Raw genomic sequence first — 23,262 nt, forward strand, 5'->3', positions numbered from 1 at the left:
CTGTCTGCAAAAGCATGTCCAAATGTGATTGCATCTGAAATGGTAGGCTCTTCTAATTTAAGAGTCCAAATCCATAAGGCCAAAGGTTATCCCAAAGACCACCACTTAAGACCTCCCCAGGACTGGCCAGGACCAACCCGTTGATTGCTTCTCAGTGCACCTTAGTTATGAGACCAGTCATATTCCAATACTAGCTGACTGTGGTCTCTAAAATATGAGACACACAGAATCCCATTATAATTGCTGCTTTGATCCTCAGTAGATTCAGATAAGGAGAGTTCTGATCACCGCCACTTAGCATGCTTAATGTGCCTTACAAACTCCTTTACAACTGTCCCTTTTTACAGCTGAATATTATATATAGTGTAATCTGAAGGTCCCTCTTCCTTACAGTACTGCATTCTGTGCCCATGTGTATTTGGGGAACTTAAAAAACCCATATTACTCAATCCCTCCCCACCAACCTCAAAGGGTCCTTTTATGTAAATCCTGTGCAGTGCTTTTAAAAAAAATAATTTGCAACTAAGACCAACATTTGAACATTAACCCCTGTTGACTGAGACAAAAAAAAAAAAATCTATGACTAAGTTGTGGCAAGTTAAAATGGGAGGAAGGGGGAAGCAAAAGGTGAGACAACACCTCTAAGCTATCCATTAAGGTGGGTTTGGACATGGCTCTTAAAAAACTTTCATTGTCCCTTTGCAATCTTTTCAAGTTTAAAAAAATAGTCAGCTTTGCCCTCCTGTAGCGGTTCAGTGAGTTTATCTCCTTCTGATTCAAGCAGCTTTGCACTTTGTTTTTGGAAAAACACCACTTCTATAAAAACACACAAGAAACAAACTTAGTTTCAGTTTAGTCACGAGCTAGCCACAGGACTTTGCTGAACACAAACTCCTGTCATGGGAGACTCTTCTCTATCAATTCCTTGCCTCATTGCAAGGTGTCCTTCAGTCATGTAATGAGCAGGACCTGTATTAGCAGAAAACTGGTATGTTGGATGTCCAGCTATGCCAGTCTCTTGGCGCGGATTAGAATAGACTGTTAAATTCATGTCTATAGCTCCATTTTGTCCGAAGTCCAAGGTATTAGCAGCCACTGGGCGGTTCTGATAGGCTTGATTGCCTTGGTTACCGGTAGAGGAGGAAGATGTAGAGGAAGAAGTAGTTGAGGAAGACAGAGATGTCATGGAGTGGTGACTATGGCCCACCTCCATAGAATCCTGGGTGGAGGAGCTATTTGTGGGAGAATTGTAGACCCTTGGCCTGGTCCGGCTACCCAAGGCTTGCTGTCCATGATGATGGTGGTGGTGGTGGTGGTGGTGATGGTGGGAGTTATTCCCATGGTGGTGATGTAATGCATTTTGTTGCTGAGGGGTTACATGAAAGGTGGTTTCTTGAACTGGATGGGTTTCAACGGTGACCTGTGTAGGAGCTTCAGTGCTTGTCCAACCAAGTGGAGGAGGAAACTGCTGTCGAACCTATGACAGTAGTTTAAGAAATAAAAAGTTTAATCAAATATGTTTTATATGCCATTTATACAAAGAGCTTAAAAACGATTAAAATTTACTCTAATGTAAAAAATAAAACTAAATTTTAAGTAGCATAAAAACTGATAAAAGTATGAAGCTAGAAATATTTCTAATACGCTTTTCTAAATGTATCTTTGGAAAAGAAAAACTAGGACAGAAACTTTGAATTTAATATTGCTGATACACTCAAGAAAAAAAATTCTAATTATGTGACCTACTGCAAAAGTTGTAAAAAGCAAATTCAGAGGCAGCATTGTTTAATGGTAGTAATCAGTAAGTGTGTGTTTACATCGTGCCTAGCACAACAGGACCCTGATCTCTGACTGGGGTCTCTAATACTGAAAAACAAATTATTAGTACAGTAAAAGCTGTTTTATCTGGCATATTGGAGGAATGGGGGATGCCGGTAAGTGAAAAATGCTGGTTAACTAAGAGGGAGGGAGTTTGGGTATGGGAGGGAGTGCGGGGCTGGGGGTTGGGGCACAGGAGCAGGTGCGGGAAATGGGCTCTGGGAGGGAGTTTGGGTGCGGGAGGGAGCTCGAGGCAGTGGGTTGGGGCACGGGAGGGAGTGTGGGGTGGCGGGTGCGGAGGGCCCTCACCTCAGGCAGTTCCTCGCAAACGACAACCTGTCCTGGCTGCTTTATAGAGCTTTCCAGTTGGTGAAGTGCCGGATAAAACAGCTTTTATTGTATTAATATTATTAGACAAGTAGCTTGAAGCTTGCATTGAGATCCCAATAGCATCAGAAGAGTATTATTAACAACTCTACCAAAATATTAGCTAATAAAACTGATTTCATAAGTTTATTTTCATAATTATTCCCCTCACCTGGGAAGAAGTACAATTACTCCTTTTATAATAGCGATGGCAATACTGAGAAGCTTTGTTTTTCCCACTAGCTTTATGTTGTAAAGTGATGAGCAGCAATGGCCAATAACTACTACATTTTAGTTTTATTCTTTTATCAGTAAATCAAGCAGATATATACTCATTTATATTTTTAACCAAGACCATAGTTCAACGAATAATAAAAGCAACAAAAAATACTACTACTACTACTTTGCACTTGTATAGTGGCTTTCCTTCAAGAACATTAAGATGTCTTAGAAACATTAATGTCAAATGGGGATAAAGAGAGAAACTGAAGCACAGGTTTACCTGGGGACAGACCCTGCCACTGCAAGCTCTGTGTGGGTTCTCTGCAATACTGTTGTGACCTTGGCACAAAAAGCAGGAGTGTGTTAATAAAGACTGTGGATGACACAAAGTTGGGAGGTATTGCCAATACAGAAGAGGACTGGAGTATCATACAAGAAGATCTGGATGACTTTGAAAACTGGAGTAATAAAAATTTGATGAAATTTAATAGTGCAAAGTGCAAGGTCATGCACTTAGGGACTAACAACAAAAATTTCTGCTATAAGCTGGGGACTTTTCAGTTGGAAGAGAAGGAGAAAGAGCTGGGTGTATCAGTTGATCACAGGATGACTACGAGCCGCCAATGTGATGCTGTGAAAAAGACTAATGCAGTCCTAGGATGCATCAGGCAAGGTGTTTCCAGTAGAGAAACAGAAGTGGTAATACCATTATACAAGGTACTGGTGAGACCTCAACTGGAATATTGTGTGCAGTTCTGATCTCCCAGGTTTAAGAAAGATGAATTCAAACTGGAACAGGTGCAGAGAAGGACTATTAGGATGATCCGAGGAATGGAAAACCTACCTTATGAGAGGAGACTCAAAGAGCTTGGCTTGTTTAGCCTAACCAAAAGAAGGTTGAGGGGAGATATGACTGCTCTCTATAAATACATCATAGGGATAAATACCAGGGAGGGAGAGGAGTTATTTAAGTTAAGCACCAATGTGGACACAAGAACAAATGGATATAAGCTGGCAATCAACATTAGACAAAATTCGTTGAAGGTTTCTAACCATTAGAAGAGTGAAGTTCTGGAACAGCCTTCCAATGCAAGTAGTAGGGGCAAAAAGCCTAACTGGCTTCAAGACCGAGCTTGATAAGTTTATGGAGCGTATGGTATGATGAGACTGTGTACAATGGCATATTGCCAATCTGTGACTGATAGCAGCAAATATCTCCAACAGCTGATGATGGGACACTAGATGGGGAGGGCTCTGAGTTACTACAGAGAATTCTTTCCCAGCTGTAGGGCTGGTGGGTCTTGCCCAGATGCTCAGGGTCCAACTGATCACCATATTTGGGGTTGGGAAGGAATTTCCCCCTGGGTCAGATTGGCAAGGAACGCTTTGGGGGGGGGGGGGGGGGGGGGGGGGGGGGGGGGGGGGAGAAGTGTTCGTGTTCCTCTGCAGCGTGGGGCATTGGTCACTTGCAGGTTTAAACTAGAGTAAATGGTGGATTCTCTGTAACTTTAAGTCTTTAAATCATGATTTGAGGATTTCAGTAACTCAGCCAGAGGTTACAGGTCTATTATAGGACTGGGTGGGTGAGATTCTACAAACTAGATGATCATGATAGTCCCTTCTGGCCGTATAAAGTCTATGTTCAAACTGCTCTTTGGGATGGACTGGAAGATTTATGACTATTTGAATTCTCTGGTCCTTAACAGGGGAATGGAGGAAAAGCTGCAAGAGCCCTAGAGGCTCTCTGTTGCTGGCACTCCATAGTTAGGGAGTGGGGGATTCTTCCCCCTTACAGCTGCAAGATTCCCCAGTACTTAGCCAAATTATTAAGGCTGCTGGTACTATTTTGGCCAAAGTGACTTACCCAAGATATTCACAAAGGATTATCTGTGGAAGAACTGGGACTTGCAAAATCCAAGTCTTCCAATTGCCAGTTCCATGCCTACCCCACCTTTCACTTTGAAGTGTTAATTAGCATAAATCTTGACAATACAGGATAGTTTATGGATTCAATCGTCTCAAAATATAAAAGCAATTGCGTTTTTATAAATGCATCAGGGAGAAGCTCTGTTCAAGAGCATACCTGTGGACTCTGTGTTTCACAGTCCATAGCTTGGACAGCAGCAGTGAAGTGTCCACCACTGTGTCGATGTTGATGTGTAGGGTCTGACCGAGCCCTTCCACTGTTGCTTGTCCCAGAAGACCCACCTATAACAATCATAACACAAGCAATAATAGAACAGCAGCAATATTTACAGCATTCCACAGAACAACTATGTTAGGAACATAATCTTAGGCTTTGATCTTGAAACAATTTATTCCGTATAAAGCAGAAATAGGTTTAGATGAAAAAAATTCGACTGAATTTTTAAGATATAGGTTGTAGTAGAAATCTATTATGAATTTTTTTTAAACATTTTTGTTTTTAAAAAGACAGGCTTTCAGAAGTGAAAAAAATGAAGACAATTATATGGAAAAATTGCTGACTTGAAATTTTTGATATTTTCTCTTTAAAATAATACTGTCTTGACAATTTACTAATGAGAAATGTACCTGAGCTTGAAGATGTGCTAGAGGTGGTTCCTGAAGACTGCGACTGCTCCATGGCAGGACTCGTAGACACACTGTTACTTGTATTTGTACCTTCATCTGCTGTTTTCTTAAAGAAACTGTGCTGCAGGGCATAATAAGGTTGAATTCGGGTTTTGGGGTCATAATCAAGCATCCTTAAGATGAGGTCTTTGAACTTCAAGTAGTCAGCTACAGTATGACCCGATTCCCCAGTACGCCGTCCGCCTGGTCCCCCTGTTTCAACTCCAAGTATATTGTGAAGTTTACGAGTTCCTGGTGGTTTGTACTCCTGTTGAGAAGTTAGCAGTTGATTGTCATTCAAGTTATAAGCTAGACTTTACATTATCACCGTTTAAATAAACCATAAAAGAAAATCAAATGAAAGTCAGGAGTTATTTGTCAGTACTGAGAACATTAATAGATTTAATTTTCAAATCAATTCTATCATACTGAATATTAAATAGTGTTAAAATTAAGTCTTCAAAAGAACAAACATTTTTAATCAGTACAATAGTTACCACAGAAACTTATTCTGAACACTCCATTCCTTATCTAGGATACCTAACCTACCCTTTTTCCATCTTTGGTCTTCTTTAAGTTCCAAGTGCCATCTGGCAACTTTTCAAAGAACTTTCTTGCTTTTGGTGCTTGGTCAAGAATATGAGCAGGTGCTATACCCAGAACTTCCACTATTTTATTCATTTGATCCACCTGGTTCAAAAGAAAGAATAGTTATAAAAACAAATGTAGTAGATAATTTGGCAATGAGATGAAATCTAAAATTCTAGGTAGACATGTGGGAAGAAAACTGGAACTACCTAAAAAAGCTGTTGAGTTACAAATCAGCTGTAACATTTGAGAATATTAATTCTTATGTAAGAAGCAAATACACAAATAAGTACAAGTATCAATAATTGCAGAAATCAATACATTACAATTTGATATAAGCAATCTGTACTTTAGACTCCTGTCAAAAGATATTCCTACTGCCAAGTTGATGCCAATTCTTAAACAATTAAACAGGCTTCCTCTATGTGTGCCTTACAATTAATTAGATCAAACTCCTGATTAGAAAGAATGAAGAATAAGATCACTTCTACCATTGGGAATTTACACACCTCGTTTGCTCCACTAAAGAGAGGTTCTCCAGTGTGCATTTCTACTAAAATACACCCAAGGGACCACATGTCAATTGCAAGGTCATAAGGCATTCCCAGTAGCACCTCTGGAGATCTATAAAAACGACTCTGGATATATTGGTATATCTGAAATAAACACATAGAAAGATAATGAATAACTTCTGAAAAGCCTTGTCCTGATTTAGACATTAGTGACTTACAAGAACTTTACCACAGAAAAGTATTTTTGAGGTTGGGGAGGACGAAAAGGGAAGTCTGGAAATTTAATAATAAATATAAAAATCAGAATTTGTACTTGAAGTCTCAGATATTTACATATCAATACTTAATAAAATACTAGCACTCTCCTGAGCCCCAACATCTGCTACACATCTTTAAAAATAGGGCTTTACTCAAAGAGATCCTTTTGTTTGTTTAAATTAATCTTTAAGAAAAAATAGGATTTCTCTCAATTCAGACTAATATCCTCCTCTGAATATCCTATTCAGATTTCTGTTCGGTTCCCACTGTGGGTGGGGAACATCCTTCTTCACACTCCTCCCAACACTCAACTGTTGAAAAGAAAAGGGGATAGCATTCTTAATCTTTATAAGTAAAATTTCAGAAGTGCCTAAGTGACTTGCAAGCCTAAATTCCATGTTCAAAAGTGTTTAGGCACTTAGGAGCCCAAGTCCCATTGGCTTTCAATGAGACTTAAGCTCCCAAGTCACTTAGATGCTTTTGAAAATTTCTTTCTACGGGATTCCTAGTCATCTGTATGACTGACACCCCTGTTTTAGAGCAGTCAGGCAGGGAAAGGTTACTATGTATAGTGGGTATGTATGGTTGCATCTGAAGAAGTGCGTTTTTTACCCACGAAAGCTTATGCCCAAATAAATCTGTTAGTCTTTAAGGTGCCACCGGACTCCTTGTTGTTTTTGTGGATACAGACTAACACGGCTACCCCCTGATACTTATGTATGGTGGGATGTTTCTTCACTGACTGAATGCATTCAGACAGTGAAGAACCTTTCTGCACACTAGGATATATTGGGGTACAATAAACATGCTCCATGTATCTTGAAATAATGTCTATGAACAGACTGCCATTAAAAACTAAACTAGGTGGAGAGTCCAATTCTTCCTCAGGAAGGGAGAAGCTTTTGGCATCTGTTAAAACAATATTTATGTACTTATCTACAATTACAGTAAATGGTTTAATCCAATTTTTTTTTAATGTAAGTGAAATTAGTACTCATTGAAGGTGTCAGATAGATAGCCCTGAATACTGAAGTAATCTATTTATCCTCAAAACACATACAGCATAAATCATGGCAATCTAAGGGTATGGCTACACTTGCAGATGTAGAGCGCTGTGCGTTAAACCAGCCCTTGGAGAGCGCAGTAGGGAAAGCGCTGCAGTGTGTTCACACTGTCAGATTCAAGCGCACTGGCGTGGCCACATTAGCAGCTCTTGCAACACCACTGAGAGCAGTGCATTGTGGTAGCTATCCCAGCATGCAAGTGGCTGCAACGTGCTTTTCAAATAGGGGGGTGGGGTGGAGTGTGTTGTGGGTATGTGGGGGGAGAGAGTGTGGGTTTTGGAGCGGCTGAGAGCATGTCAGCATGCTGTCTTGTAAGTTCAGACAGCAGCACCCCCCCCTCCCCCCGCCTCTCTCTCACACTCTCAGCAAGCAGCATTCGACACTAATGGCTTGCTTTGTCCCAGAGCAGATAAGCATGCCAGCTGTCAAAAACGGTGCTCTGAAAGGGCATATCTGCTTTCCTACAGCTGAGTTCAAAACAATGACAAGAGTGGTCACTTGACTTAAGGGGATTATGGGACGTTTCCGGAGGCTGATTCAAGTGCAGTAATGCAACACCTCGTTCACACTGATGCGGGGGCATTTCAGCCAAGGCGCAGCAAGCGTTATGCTTCTCGTGCAGCGCTCCAGCTGCAGAGCCCAGGCGCTCTAAGTGCCTTGCCAGTGTGGACGGGTCGTGAGTTAGGGCGCCTGGGGCTGCTTTAATGCGCTCTAACTTGCAAGTGTAGCGAAGCCCTACGTTTTCCTTTACTGCCCAAGCAATGTGCCTCTATTCTAATCTAAAGGAACCATCTGCAGGACATAGGGTAATTCAGGCCCCTATTCCGCAAACACTTAAATGCATACATAATTTTACTTACTCTAATAATCCCATTGAAGTAAATGCAACTACCCATATGAGTAAAATTACTCATATGCTTAATGTTTGCAGAATTGAGGCCTTAGTCACTAAACCCATTCAATTTTTGTGTCTTGGGAGAGACTGTCAAGAACATGGCCAATTAGTGCTAATTTTGGTGGTGGATTCTGTGATGTGGACTGAACCACTGAACAACTATCAGATGACAGTGGCTCAAGTTTTTCACCCTGGAACTGAATTTCAGCTAGCGAAGTAGATGTTAGAAGTTCCACGCACCCTCAGCAGTCCCCTGACCTACCCAGTATTCCCAGTCTACCACTTATTTTCTTCTATTCCTAACAATGAGCACACTTTATGACAAAAGATTAATGTTATGGAAATAGTGTTCTCTCTCTAAATTATTTTTTTAAAGTTACCTCAAAGCTCTGAGTCTGGTTGGCCCTGTATTTAAAAGCCAACTATTCTAATGTTACTATCAACAAATATCTTGAAAGTTTTCACTTACCCATACCAAGCAATATCTTAAAATCAAAAAAGGAATTACAAACACAGAAAAAGAAAATACTAATGAAAATATTTAATTTGTTACCCTTGTACTATATTAAGCTCCTACTGTTAAATGTAGATGTCTTTTGCATTATGAAATAGTGTCAGGAAAATTAACTGGGAGTTTGTTAAAGATATTTTTCATAGGCAACCTTATGTTGCCACATCATAAAAACAAATCAGTGTTTAATATTAATCAACATAAGCAAAGCTGAAATTGGCAATGAGAAAGTGTTAGGATTTGCTTAATCTCATTTTTAAATGTTCCTCAAGCTTCTAATTAGATAAAACATTAACAATTATGTAACACCCACCCTCTGCCCAAGTTGGCAAGAACTGCCAAAATCAACAATCTTGATAGCGCTTCGTTTGGGGTTACAGAGCAGGATATTCTCAGGTTTTAGGTCACAGTGAATGATACTAAGTTCAGGAGTCGCAAGGAAAAGCAGTGCAGTGCACATCTGCTGTGCAAACTTTCGTGTCAGGTTCAGTGAGACACCTCTGAAGTTGGTGTTCCGCAACAGGTCATAGAGGTTGTAGGACAGCATTTCGAAAACTAAACAGAGATGGTTTCGGAACATAAAGTGGCGTTTCAAATGCACTAAAAGAGGAAAGAAAATAATTTTACATTAGAAGTACATATTCACTGTGATAACTAACAAATGCAAAAATACAACAAATTATTACACAAGGTGCTTCAAGTACCTTATAGGGTCAACTTCCAACACATTTATTAAAAAAGGTGCTAGTTAGCAATATTTTCTGATTATAGTTATTTATCAAAAACAATATTCACTTAACACCTCATCAATCTGATTGAAATGATTACACAAGGAGGTGAAATAAGAAAAAACAAAGAAGGGACATTCACAGAAAGGAAAGGAAGCGAGTGAGGAGAATGCAGTAAAGTGAAAAATGGGAAGGGATGCCAAGTATGGATCTGCATAGCATGTGAGCTATGGAGCTATAACAACTTGATCATAAGGGACTTTTATTATATGAATATCTTACAGCATCTCCCAGGTCTAGGAGAAACACATGCAGATTGCCTCTCCAAAAAAGGGTTATACTTTCTCATTATTAAAAGAATTAAAATGTATAAGATATCTGTAATCATTCAGCTAAGAGGAAAAAAAAGTAATTCCGTTTTCTGGGGAAGAGACAATGGGGTAAAGGTAAGAAAAGATTAGGCAAGATTACTAGCATCTAGAAATAGTTTCTTGAGTAAAGTTGTAACTCTCGAGGGAAGTGGTCTCTTGCCTTTCCAGAGGGCAGTATTAATAATTTTAACCAACAATTCCAGCATGATTTAACTAACCACAAGAAGTGTTAAGTGGAAATCACAGGTCACAGCCTTCCAAAATGTCATTGAATAAAACGGGCCAAAATCCCAAAGGCATCACTCTCATCTGTCCCATTTAGACATTATATCAACACTTGGTGTTGGTGGAATTGGAAGAAATGTGGTGTAGAGAGGATCCATGGATCACAGGATCAGAAATGCATCCAAAGTAGTCTCTGGACTCTGATGCTCTCTGGGGCAGAAGCGATGAGATTTCCTGTACAGCCTGATGGTGAACCAGTTCATAGTAGGGGAACCCCACTTGATGAATAGCTATTGAGTCACATCATCTTTTATGGACAACATTTCCTGTTGTCCACAAACTTTCTGCTGAGGTGATCTGACAGTACACTGTGTATTCCTGGAAGATCAATCTTCTTCAGGGTAACTTTCTGGCATATGTAAAAAGTTCTACAGTTGGGGTACCTCTTGACACAGCAGAATGAATCTGATTCCACTCTGCTTGTTTAAGTAAAACATGCTAATGTTGCCTGTTATGACTTACGTGGTAAGCCCCTTGATGGCTGGTAGAAAGATCACATAAGCTTGATGACTGGTTCTTAACTCTAGCATGTTTATGAGAAGAGTTGTTTCTCAAGGTGTCCACAACCACTGCATTTGCAAGTCATCCAAGATGGGGCCCCCCGCCCAACGTGGATGCATCTATCATCAGAGTCTTTGATAGAACTGGTGGGGGAAGAATGGAACCCCTTTGCAGACTTTTGTCAGGTCTATCCACCTCTAATCATAACAGGACTCATGGTGGAACAGGAACCAACATGTCCAGATGATGTTTGCTTGGCTGATATACAGACTTCAGTCACTTTTGCATGCAGCACAGGTAAAGTCTGGCATGCTGAGTCATAAAGGTACAGGATGCCATACAGCCCAGTAGTCAGATATATTCTGGATTAGCCTGGACATGTGTGCATACCATTGTTGTCAAAGTCTATAATGACCACAATGAACTCTATTTTTTGTACCGTGGTCAGTAGTTACTGGTCTTTATTTTCAGACTTAATCACACAAAAGAAGCAGTATCTGCTGGATGAAGTCTGCTACCTGTTGAGGAGACTTTGCACAAATCAGCCATTTAAGTATGGGAACACTTGGATTTCCAACTTCCTGAGGTACGCAGCCATTCTTTCAAGGCACTTTGAACAGTCTGGGAGCTATCAACAGGCCAAATGTTAGTACTCTGTAGTGGTAATAGCAATCTCCCATTAGGAATGTTAAATATCTTATGTGGGCTGGGTGAACTGTGATGCAAAAATGGGCATCCAGGGGATGGAGAGTGGTGTATCAATCTCCTCTGCTCTAGGGATAGGGTAACAGAAGCAAATGATCCTGAACTTGACCTTTCTGATGAAGGTGTTTAGTTGTCTTAGGTCCAGGATAGACTTCAGTGCTCTCTTTTGGGGAATAAAACCCCTCTCCCCCATACTGACGCAGGATTTCTGTTGCATCAGGAGACACACCTCTTAACAAAAGACACTCTCATCAGAAGGGTCATTTGGGGGAGGTATTTGAGGGTGACAAGGAGACTGGAACTGGATAGTATATGCAATCTCTATTATGTTCAGAACCCACTGATCAATAGTGATAGTGTTCCAGAATTTTCAGAACAGATATAAATGATTCCCAAAAGAAAGAGATGGGGTGGGATGGGATGATTGGTAGGGATTGGTACTCCGCTCTTAAGCAAGCAGCCAAAATCAATCAAAGAAGGCTGATGGGTCAACAAAGCAGTGGAAGTGGAAGATTTCTACCAAGGAAAATGTTGTCATTTCCTTAGTGGATCCAACTGTTTGTTCTGTTGATAGAAGGAATGGCATTTGGTAAAGCTGTGGCTTATATTGTTTTCCTTTGAGAGCAGGTGTATAGACTCCCAAAGACCTCAGGGTTGCCATTGAGTCCTTAAAAGAATGTAGTGTGCCTTGGCATAGAAAAAGCTGCATCCCTTGAATGGAAGGTTTTCAATTATGACTTGTACCTCCTTAAGAATTCCAGATGAGTGGTAGTCAAGAAGACCTTCCCATTGCTATGGAAGCACCCACCAAGTGCTGCCTGCAGAGATGTTCCAGCCACAAGTTGACCCTTGGCAATGATGGATTTGAATTTATCTATCATTTCCTGTGGAATCTTCTCAGTGAATTTTTTCAGAGTCCCAATTAATATAATCCTATATTGCCAACAAGGCTTGGTAGTTGTAAATTCTTATTTGCAAACTAGAGGTGGAACAGTTTTTCCTGCCAAACAATTCCAATTCTGGGGGGAAATCAACCTTTGTTGTCTCTGGAGATTCATTTTATCGGCTGCTGCCAGTGAGCCTTGTGAGAGATGGGTATAAACTTGTTCAAATCCTTGAGAAGGGGCTTAATAGCACCCATCCGTTCTTTTAGATGTTGAAGCTACTGAGGCTGAGGTTTACCACAGTAATTTGGCAGGGCCTAACTGGCAGTCAAGCGAGTTGATACAGAGGTATGGAGGAGTTTGAGAGTTTGTCTTGAACTACCTCAACAGGAATCTCTAGAGTTGAGGCAACTCCCCTCATAAGATCTTGAAATGTTTTATAATCACCTGGGGTGGATGAAGATTCTGACAGCCTCATCTGGAGAGGAAGAAGAAACATGATCAAGGACAGTGTTCCATTGTTTGCACCATTTGAGTGAGTGATATGCCCTTCATGGGATGTTGGGGCAAGGATGATCTGGGTCTCGTTTATGATGCTGAAGCAATTCTTTAACATGGGGAATATGTCCCAAAAAGCCCAAGTGTGTTGATGAGCATAGAAGGTTGTTAGCCAAAGAGGAGGGTACCAAAAATTCATATCCTCTCTTACCTAGTCTTCAGTCTTTGATAACCAAAATCAGCCCTAGAATCCCAGCCCTGCAGGAACGGGCCTGAATCTCCTGAGACAAGGGATCTTGTTGATGAAGCTTTCCTGCTGTCCTCAGATTCATAGTAGGAGAAAGAATATTTTTCATGCAAAGGAGGGACTTTCCAGTTGGTGTACTCAGCTCCCAGACCAACTGAGATTTTGCTGGTATAGGGGATACACTAGGCACCAAGGTCAGTAATGATGTTGGTACCAGTGGAGGCACTTTTAAGGTTGCCAACAGAGGCAAGTCCAGTACAGAGGATACAGAGAAGTCCTTAGCTGCTAAGTAAACCCTCAGTAATGTATATATTGAAGTCTGTGAAACACCCATGACAGATGACTGTACCAAAAGTGACTGTACTGTTAAAGTCACTAATAGATAAGAGCATCCTGTGGTTCCGGGGCCATCAGCACCATAGTTGTCGGTACCAGGAGCCTTGACATTGCACAGGTGGTATCAGACAATTTCTGAGGGAACATAATATCAGATCCTGAGGCACGGTATCCGGAACCTGAATGGGTGCTGTAAGAACCCTTCTTAGCTCTAAGGCTACCCTTAGGGGTATGTCTACAGTGCAATTAAAAATCTACAGCTAGCCCATGCCAGCTAACTTGGGCTTGCAGGGCTCAGGCTAAGGGGCTGTTCAACTGCAGCATAGATGTTCAGGCTTGAGATGGAGCACAGGTTCAAGGAAAGTGATCAGGAACAGTCAGCATGGATTCACCAAGGCAAGTCATGCCTGACTAACCTAACTGCCTTCTATGATGAGATAACTGGCTCTGTGGATGAGGGGAAAGCAGTGGAAGTGTTATTCCTTGACTTTAGCAAAGTTTTTGATATAGTCTCCCACAGTAGTCTTGCCATAAAGTTAAAGAAGTATGGGCTGGATGAATGGACTATAAGGTGGATAGAAAGTTGGCTAGATCATCGGCCTCAACGGGTAGTGATCAACGGCTCCAGCGGAGGGCAACAAAAATGATTAGGGGGCTGGAGCACGATTTATGAGGAGAGGCTGAGGGAACTGGGATTATTTAGTCTGCAGAAGAGAAGAATGAGGGGGGATTTGATTGCTGCTTTCAACTACCTGAAAGGGGGTTCCAAAGAGGATGGATCTAGACTGTTCTCAGTGGTACCAGATGACAGAACAAGGAGTAATGGTCTCAAGTTGCAGTGGGAGAGGTTTACGTTGGACATTAGGAAAAACTTTTTCACTAGGAGGGTGGTGAAGCACTGGAATGGGTTACCTAGGGAGGTGGTGGAATCTCCTTCCTTAGAGGTTTTTAAGGTCAGGTTTGACAAAGCCCTGGCTGGGATGATTTAGTTGGGGATTGGTCCTGCTTTGAGCAGGGGGTTGGACTAGATGACCTCCTGAGGTCCCTTGCAACCCTGATATTCTATGATTCTATGACCCTGTGAGGTGGGAGAGTCCCAGGGCTTGGTTTGCAGCCCGAATGTCTACAACGCAGTTAAACAGCCCCTTGAGCCTGAGCCCTGCGAGCCTGAGTCAGCTGGCTTGGGTCAGCTGTGGGTGTTTAATTGCAGTGTAGACATACCCTTCGATTCAGTCAACTGAGAGGATTTATGGTCCTTGGAAATCAAAGGTCCTTGGAAGCTGAAGGGCCCAGAGAAGATCTGTATCTGCTCTCTCTCTCTCTCTCTCTTGCTCTCTGAGACTTATGCAGTTTTCTCCCTCTCTAACCTCAGTACCTCCCAGATGAAGATGATGGGTTTTTTAAACTCGGAATGGCAGCTTCAGGAGAAGCAGCAGCTGGGGCACTCCCTGAAATGGATCAATCAGATGATTCTGCCCCAGACAAGCCAGGATGAGAGGCAGGGTGCACTGACCTCTCTAAGTATCAGGGGGTAGCCGTGTTAGTCTGTATCTACAAAAACACCAAGGAGTCTGGTGGCACCTTAAAGACTAACAGATTTATTTGGGCATAAGCTTTCGTGGGTAAAAACCTCACTTCTCTCTCATCCTCTGGATTCTTTTTGAGAATGATTTGCAGATGGCACATCACTGAAGTGCCCCTCACTCAGATAAATCAAACACCAAGCACGCCCATTGTTCAAGAGCATTGCTGTCTCACATGAAGGACAATTCTTGAATCCTGGGGATTTAGGTTCAGTCATCATGACCGAAGTGGTACTGAAAGTACCTCCCACATAAACAAATAAAGGACAATTTTGTCACAAAGGAAAAAAACTCTAGAAAAATTCCTAACACTACTTTAAACTAAGTACCTAATTAGCAATTTACAAAGCATATGAAAAGGCAGTCACTGCAAGCTCTGACCCGTAGCCACAGGTGATGAACAGGAACTGAAGGATAGTTGAAGTGGCCCCTCCTTGTATGCACCTAGTTGGTGCATGGGGACACAAAGTGCAGGCACTTCCCCAACGGACACTGCTGCCAAAAGAATCCGTCTTAAGCACACTCGGTACACGTACAATGATAGTGGAATATATATGGACAAACACTCAAAGAAGAACCAAGATTTACCAGGCTGTCAACCATCTAGAAGAGCTGCTCCAGGAAACACTTTTGAGGCAAAGGGGGGAGCAAGCAAGGCATAATATTTGCATACTCCAGTGTAGAGCTTTACCCATTTTTCTATAAATAAACTAATAAGGAACAGCAGAATCATAACTACTTTAGAATTTTAATAAAAACTATTAACAAAAATGCTTGTCCGCTATCCCTTCTTTGAATCTAGACATTTGTCTCCTAAACATTATTCAATACTAAATATTTTATAGAGTTTACTATAATATCCATGATTTACTTATAAAACACTCGATCTATGCAATCTATATTTTATACCACGCCCACCACACTGTCATATCTGAAAGCCTTCAAAAATGTTAAAAAAAAAAAAAAAAACCTGACTCCTCTATAGACAACTTCTCTTTCTACATTAATCTATTGAGTATTCCAATAAAAGTACATCTATAAGCAAAATCAAAAGAACTTTTCTATGCTTACAAACTTACAGTGTACACGTACAATGAAGGAGCAGTATCTGTGCGTCATCTAGGCAATGTGGTACTTGTTTTGTGAAGCTACTTAAAGTAATTGCATATCAATAAAAAAATACCCCAGCAAATGCCAGAGTGTGGGGCTGCACAGAAAGGTTCAGTAAATATTGAGGAAAAAACAGATTTCCAAGTTTTATAAATTTAAAATGTAACAAGTAACTGCATCTATTTCTAGCAGAAGAAACGGTTTTGAATAGTTACATGGTAGTATCCTGTTAACTGACGCACACTTATGGAAACAATTTTAACAATCAAATAACTGTCTATTTACAGAGAGATTTGTTGTGTGTTCAGTATATATTAGAAGATACTAATTTTAAATTCACGAATTGGTTTAAAAATTAATCAACATGAGAACATTTCTATATTAAAAGATAACAAGCTCATATTTCAACCATACTGGAGCAGGAAAGTAACCTGAAGCAAGCCAAGAACTATTATAAATTATTGCATAAAGCGTGCAGTCAACAGCAGGTGTGATATTTCAACAGAATACATGTAATATTTCTCCATTGTTCAGAATTACTGACATTCATTACGTTGGTCTGTTCACTGGCAGCCATCTCAATTAACCACCAATTTATAAAGCAATCCAAGCGTAGCTTTAGGACAAAGTTATGAGATATATAAATTTTAACATGATGTTTTGGGGAAATATGGAATGTTTGTTTGTTTGTTTTAAATCAAGGATTTTTTTCCAAGCAGAGGCTCTCAATCTAATATTAAAAATTCAAGAGGTTTCTTATTATTGTCATACCGTATTTCACTATTTTGCAGTGAACTAATGTAAAGGAAAGTAGTTTTTAGATTTCTAAAAGGCATCTCTCTGTCATATGCTGTGGAGTTTAATTTTTATTTGAGATATGAATGACATCAATAAATCTAAGTTAAAACATGTTAAAATATTTTTCACAAAAAAAAAATCACAAAACATATTTCTACACACTGACAACGATAATATTGAATAAAATGAGTTAAAATTTCCTAAATGGTAAGGCTTTAAAATAGTTATCTGGTCACTAGATAATGTAATCCTAAGTACAATTTTACATTTGAAAAGAGATAATCTTTCCATAATACAAAGGTAAGCCAATACTCCCCACATACATAAAGAGAGAGTAAAGCTAGTAATATTATTAGCCTCTTAAAATTGATTATATGACAGAAAATAAATTAATCTTTTTCCTCCATATTTCTTCTCAACCTTCATCATTCCTCTGTTCTGATACTCCTTCCCCTCCATTATCTTTCCCACTCTACCACATTCCAAAGAACAGGCAGGTTTGTGAGTTTTAACATACTGCCTCTCATGGGCTGGCTAATTACCAATTTAGTTTTTATTATAAAATTAAAGTGACGACACAACCATATCTCAAGAAAAACGCAATGAAACCCACCAGGAACAGCAAGGATGTATGTCTGATTTCTGTGCTGAGACCAGGTAAGCTTTAATGCTCACTCATCTCTCAGTTTTATTATAAAGAACCTTATGTAGCTTTTTAATTAATAATTTTTTACCTGGAAATTGCTTTCTATACGATGGTTTAATCCGCACAGGATAAATGGGTAGCCCCACCTCTTTTCAACAGGCAGGCTAGCAAGCAAAACTTAGTATTGGCTCTGATTGGCTAACAGCCTTAGCTAGATCATGCCTCATTGACTTTCCAGTTGACTTGAGAGAAAACCCAACTTTATATTAGGAATATTACTTTTCAAAACATACACAGCCTATAACTTGGGACTTTTCACTGACAAACGGGCCAGATTCCTATGCTGGCAGAACAGAGGTATAGATGAATTTATTTCCTAGTAATTTCTAAGAAACAAGGTGGATGAGATCATATATTTTATTGGACCAACTTCTGTGGGTAAAAGAGACAAGCTTTCGAGCTAAACAGACCAGAAGAAGAGCTCCGTGTAGCTCGAAAGCATCTCTCTTTCACCAACAGAAGTTGGTCCAATAAAATATATGATCTCATCCACCTTATCTCCCTAATATCCTGGGACCAATACAGCTACAACACTAGGAAATAAATTATATTTTTTGTGCCCATGTGGACATCTGTGTGACATTTCCCAGAGAATAAAAGCTCAAATATGGAAAACAGCTGCATGAGTAGGATATAGCCCAAGATCTACCAAGAAATCCTCTGGGAAGATACAGTTTGACCTCAGACTCATTCTGCTATACTGTGAAACAATCTGGGTGATTTTCTAATTGGTTTTGTCCTTTGCAGGTAGAAGGCAAGAGTGTGATGTACATCAAGGTAGTGAAGTCTCCTCTCCTCTTCAGATACATGCAGTTTTGGAAAAACCACAGGTCAATGGATTGAGTAGTTTATATGAAACTCCAAAACTTCTTTGGAGGTGAATTTCAGATGTAGTCATAAAGAGAGTTTGTTACTGAATATAGTTTATGGCAGATTCATCATTATGGCTCCCAGCTCAACCACTCTTCTGGCTGAGGTGGTGACACCAAGGAATGCAACTTTCTTTGATAAATAAGACATGGAACACACATTTAATGGTTCAAAGAGAGAACATGGAACCAGTCATAGACCATGGTCCAGGCAGCTTCCTGCCTATCCCCCCTCATCCTGTCTCAGGGAAAGTGGAGGGAAGGGGGAGTGGGAGGGGGAGAAAGGGCAGCCACTAGTTGTCATAAGAACATTCTTCTCTTGTGAGAACATGTTGGTCCACAACAGAGTTCCAACTATCCCAAGTAAACAGAGAGGATAAGAAAAATTACTTCCTGCCTTGTCTTCTTAAAAGGCCAAGTTTAAGAAATGTACAATGTCTGGATCCAGCTGGGGAGTGAATTGGAGCTTCTGCCTCCTTTTAGCATGTTTCTATGAGAAGTGGGCAAATGCCAGCAATATGATCTTCTCTGGTACCATAATTATATTGGGCTTCTTATTTTTTTCTGGAATTTATATCCACTGTATAGGTTAAAACTGCTTTACCAGCAACTTTTCCATATTAAGAAGAGGCAGTAGGGACTGAAGACTGCCCCCTTCTCAAGAGCAAAACAGACTCTGTCCAATCTGATTGCCATATACAGCAGTAGAACTCATGGTTAAAAACACAAGGCAGTTAATAATGTCATATGGTCTCACATAACTTCTCCTGGATCAAGTTCTACATGCACAGGTCAACTGTCTTCTTTAAGTAAGACAGTCTGCTGTAAAAACTATTGATGTAAAAACAAACAAATGTATAACTCCTCAACATTATGAGCACTGTAAAATTAGTAGCATGGTCTTAGGTTCTCCAGCCAATTCTCAAATATTTGCAAGTGAATAAAAATAAGAATTATCTTAATACCTATATAGTATTTCATTTCAGTGTCATGTTTGTTCATAAGCTCCAAAAGCCGCACTTCAATCTGGGCTTGATTTAGGAAAGCCTTCTTGTTCTTTATAATTTTAATAGCAACCCACTCCTGTTCCACACGATCATAAGCCTTTACAACCTGAAAGAGAAAAAAAGACATGCTAAATACAATGTTCAAGTAACTGCACATTTCATTAAATTTATTTATTAAACAGAGACTTTCAAAACCAAGAAAGGTTTGAAATTAATCATATTTAAAACATACTTAGTAATCCAGTTTATATTTCAAAATTTCACTAAGTACGTTTAATTCTTATTGAAAATATTTGTCTTGAAAATAAGAATTTTCATCCTTTCTAGACCATTTTCTTTTCTTCTTTCTACTGTGAAGCCATAGGTGATATTGTGATATGATATTAATTTTCATAACAAAAATCACAAAAACAGGATTCAGACTTCATTGAGAAGGTGGACTGAGGAAATAACATCTAATTCAAGTACAAGTATAAAAAAAATGAATACAGAAAATAAGAGTAAAATCACTTTCTATTAAATATTCACTATTTAGAAATGCTTAATTCTCAAAATGCCTTTTTCAAGAGTTAACTTGGGTATGATGTGTATTTATTACATACTCTATGCTATCTGTTTGTGTTATCTCCCGAAGCACAGAAAATTAAATTTGGGTTTCCATAACACCATGGAATTCTGAATGACAGCAAATGCAAGTTAAGTGTTAAATTAAGAACATAACATAAGAACATCAGAATGGCCCTACTGGGTCAGACCAAAGGTCCATCTAGCCCAGTATCCTGTCTTCCGACAGTGGCCAGTGCCAGGTGCCCCAGAGGGAATGAACAGAACAGGTAATCACCAAGTGATCCATCCCCTGTCACTCATTCCCAGCTTATGACAAACAGAGGCTAGGGCCACCATTCCTGCCCATCCTGGCTAATAGCCATTGATGGACGTATCCTCTATGAATTTATCCAGTTCTTTTTTTAACCCTGTTATGGTCTTGGCCTTCGCAACATTCTCTGACAAGGAATTCCACAGATTGACTGTGCATTGTGTGAAGAAATATTTCCTTTTATTGTCTTAACCTGCTGCCTATTAATTTCATTTGGTGACCCCTAGTTCTTGTGTTATGAGAAGTAGTAAACAACACTTCCTTATCTACTTTCTCTACACCAGTCATCATTTTATAGACCTCAATCATATCTCCCCTTAGCTGTCTCTTTTCCAAATTAACGGGTTTGATTCTCTTGCAAAAGCAGTTACTGGATGCGCATGCTCAAGAAAATTCAAATTTCATGTTTTATAAACAAGAAAAATCATAACTGCAGACATTTTGAGTAGACATCTTATTCCAAGAGCTTATGAATAAGGAAACAATCTTTACATGAGACCGGGATGTAGCTTGGATATTGACTCATTTAGATGGCTATTATAACTAAAATGAATTAATGATTTTTCAGCTGACATCCATTACCTGCCCAAAGGATCCTTTGCCAATTAAAGAGTCAATTTCATAACGATCCATCCACTTCTCCCCATTTTTTACAATATAGTCATAGTTGTCATCATCATAGCCATCGTTGTAAACTTTCCGTTCCTTTTTATGACTGGAATCATCTCCTTGGCCCTGTTGGTGCCGCCTCTTCTTTTTTGCATAGTAAACCTGAAGATGAGGAACATACTGGTTTAAATTTCAACAGATGGTGTCACTTTAATCAGTAAAGAGTATCTTCAGGGACTACTCTAGTCTCCCATCTCTTCCCGCAACCAGCTAATTTTCTGGCTTTACAAACCCATTTTCCTTTTTTAAAAAGTTATTTTCCCCTCCCCTGTTGCTGTGTGAAAGACACCCATAAAAACCAGGAAAACTAACTGACTATACTGAGAAAATAGTGAATCTCTTAACACAGAGCTATCAAATTCACAAAGTAAAACAGAAAATGTATCTAAAAATTATAATTTTAGACATAATAATCCTAAGTGACATTTATAAATAAAGTAGATAAAGTTTCAGGGAAAAGAGCAATTTTTGAATTAGTGTGTCCCTTCAGAAGTGCACACAATGTTTTAATTAAATCACAGGATCTGAAATTCAGTCATTTATACCAAAAGCAAATATCCCAATATTTATGAATATTCGAGAAACATCTGTAAGCACACCACAGCAACATATTCATAAAATGTAGCCTTTGAGCCTATTAAAAAAACAAAGGGTACAAAAGAGAAAACACACCATGGTTAAGTCACTTACTCTGTCTCTCACACACACAAAAGGTAATACTTAGTCCTGCCTTGAATGCAGGGAATTGGACTAGACAACCTCTTCAGGTCCCTTACAGTCCTATGATTGTACTTTACACACACACGAAAATTAACCTAACATCTTTATTTATGTTTAAAAAGGCAAGACAAAGACTAAAGCGTAACCAACAGAAAGTAAAATTAAATATGTAAGCATTGGGAGAAGCTGAGTAACAAAAGATTCAATTGTTGCCTAGCATTACAGTATATACACAATATAATAATAATGATAATTAAATATGGAAATACTTGGCACTTAACATTTTATATTTTTCAAGTGCCGTACAAAACAATAGGGTAGAAAAAGTGAGGCAAAAGGAATTAAACATCAGTGACATAGCATCATTAAACTCAGTGACATAGCAGTTCTGGACTCCCAGGCTCAAGCACAGGCCACTAGATAACAGCAGCTGCTTTTAAACTGCTGGGGCCTTGATTAGAAATAGTAATTTTGCCAGACTACAGTCCATAAGTACTCAAGACTAAAAGAAAAAACAAAGTGAAATCATGGATGGCTGCAGTGCCATTTCTTTTATTCTACAATCACCACAGGCATCCAGGAGGACATTACCACTTCCTTGCTTTATAACTTTGCCTTCTTTTGGATTTTGAATAATTAAGATAGACCAATTAAGGAGGCTCTGTAGAAACTCAAATTTTCTAAAAGATAAAGCAATCAAAAGATAACATGAAAGGCAAAGATGGCTTATGTTTTCCTGATGATACATATAAAAGACCTTCAAGTTTATTTATATTTACAATAGCAATTCAACTGCTGTCTAGGCCTTCTTTTCCAGAAGATTATGGACTGGAGGCCCAGTAAGATTATGACCTCACAGGTATCCAGTAGTGAAACACGAGCAATTGGGAGGGAATCTGATTTTTATTCAGTGTTTAGAACGCGTGTGTTGTTGGTAAAACCAATGGAAAGTAAATGCTCTACAAACCGTTGGAAGAAAAAACTATAAAGACCTACACTTTCAAAAGTGACTGTTGATTTTGAGAGCCGTGATTTGGGTGCTCAACCTGAGACAACTGAAAGGGACCTCGTTTTCTGAAGGCAGGTGCTCAACAGTTCTGAAAAACCAGGCTCATTAAAGTTGTCTGAAGTTGGGCACCCGAAAACTGAGGAGCCCAAAATAGTCACTTTTGAAAATTTAGGCCTAAATATTCAACACCCACCAAGCCCCTTTAAATTAAAAGCAGAGAAAGTTTCCACTTCAGGTCCTTCAAGGAGACTTCCCACCAAAGAAGAGAAGACAAGGCATTACTGATATTTCTACAGGGGCGGGGGGAAAAAATGAATCAAGATTTTAAAAACATAATAAAGAATAAAAAAAGGGCACAAACCCTTTTGTACTTCGCATGTTATTTTTATTCACAATAAAAGTACATGGACTTGTTTAATTTAGAATTCATCAAGTTAATTCATAAATTAAGAAAGAATGCCTGTATAATGTGCCAGTAAAAAATGTGTCTAAATTCACTGCATCTTATAGAAAAATCTACTTGGAACACTTTA

At 39.4% G+C, this 23,262-nt stretch overlaps 1 protein-coding gene across 2 annotated transcripts in view; it reads right to left on the reverse strand.

Annotated features, from left to right (window-relative positions):
* Nucleotides 1-406: 406 nt before the first annotated feature.
* LOC112105531 (dual specificity tyrosine-phosphorylation-regulated kinase 1A) overlaps nt 407-23,262 on the reverse strand; it is a 116,729-nt gene continuing 93,873 nt past the window's right edge. For both annotated transcript variants that reach the window (XM_024198370.2, XM_024198371.2), the window contains exons 5-12: nt 20,914-21,102; nt 19,413-19,560; nt 9,140-9,426; nt 6,096-6,242; nt 5,548-5,688; nt 4,960-5,266; nt 4,490-4,614; nt 407-1,477 (exon numbers count right to left, since the gene is read on the reverse strand). In XM_024198370.2, the coding sequence (XP_024054138.1) occupies nt 857-1,477; nt 4,490-4,614; nt 4,960-5,266; nt 5,548-5,688; nt 6,096-6,242; nt 9,140-9,426; nt 19,413-19,560; nt 20,914-21,102 (1,965 nt within the window). In that variant the 3' untranslated portion in view covers nt 407-856. The remainder of the gene's footprint in view (nt 1,478-4,489; nt 4,615-4,959; nt 5,267-5,547; nt 5,689-6,095; nt 6,243-9,139; nt 9,427-19,412; nt 19,561-20,913; nt 21,103-23,262) is intronic.

Source organism: Terrapene carolina, unplaced genomic scaffold, assembly GCF_002925995.2.
Source record: "Terrapene carolina triunguis isolate 2854851 unplaced genomic scaffold, T_m_triunguis-2.0 Scaffold31, whole genome shotgun sequence".
Classification (NCBI taxonomy): domain Eukaryota; kingdom Metazoa; phylum Chordata; order Testudines; family Emydidae; genus Terrapene; species Terrapene triunguis.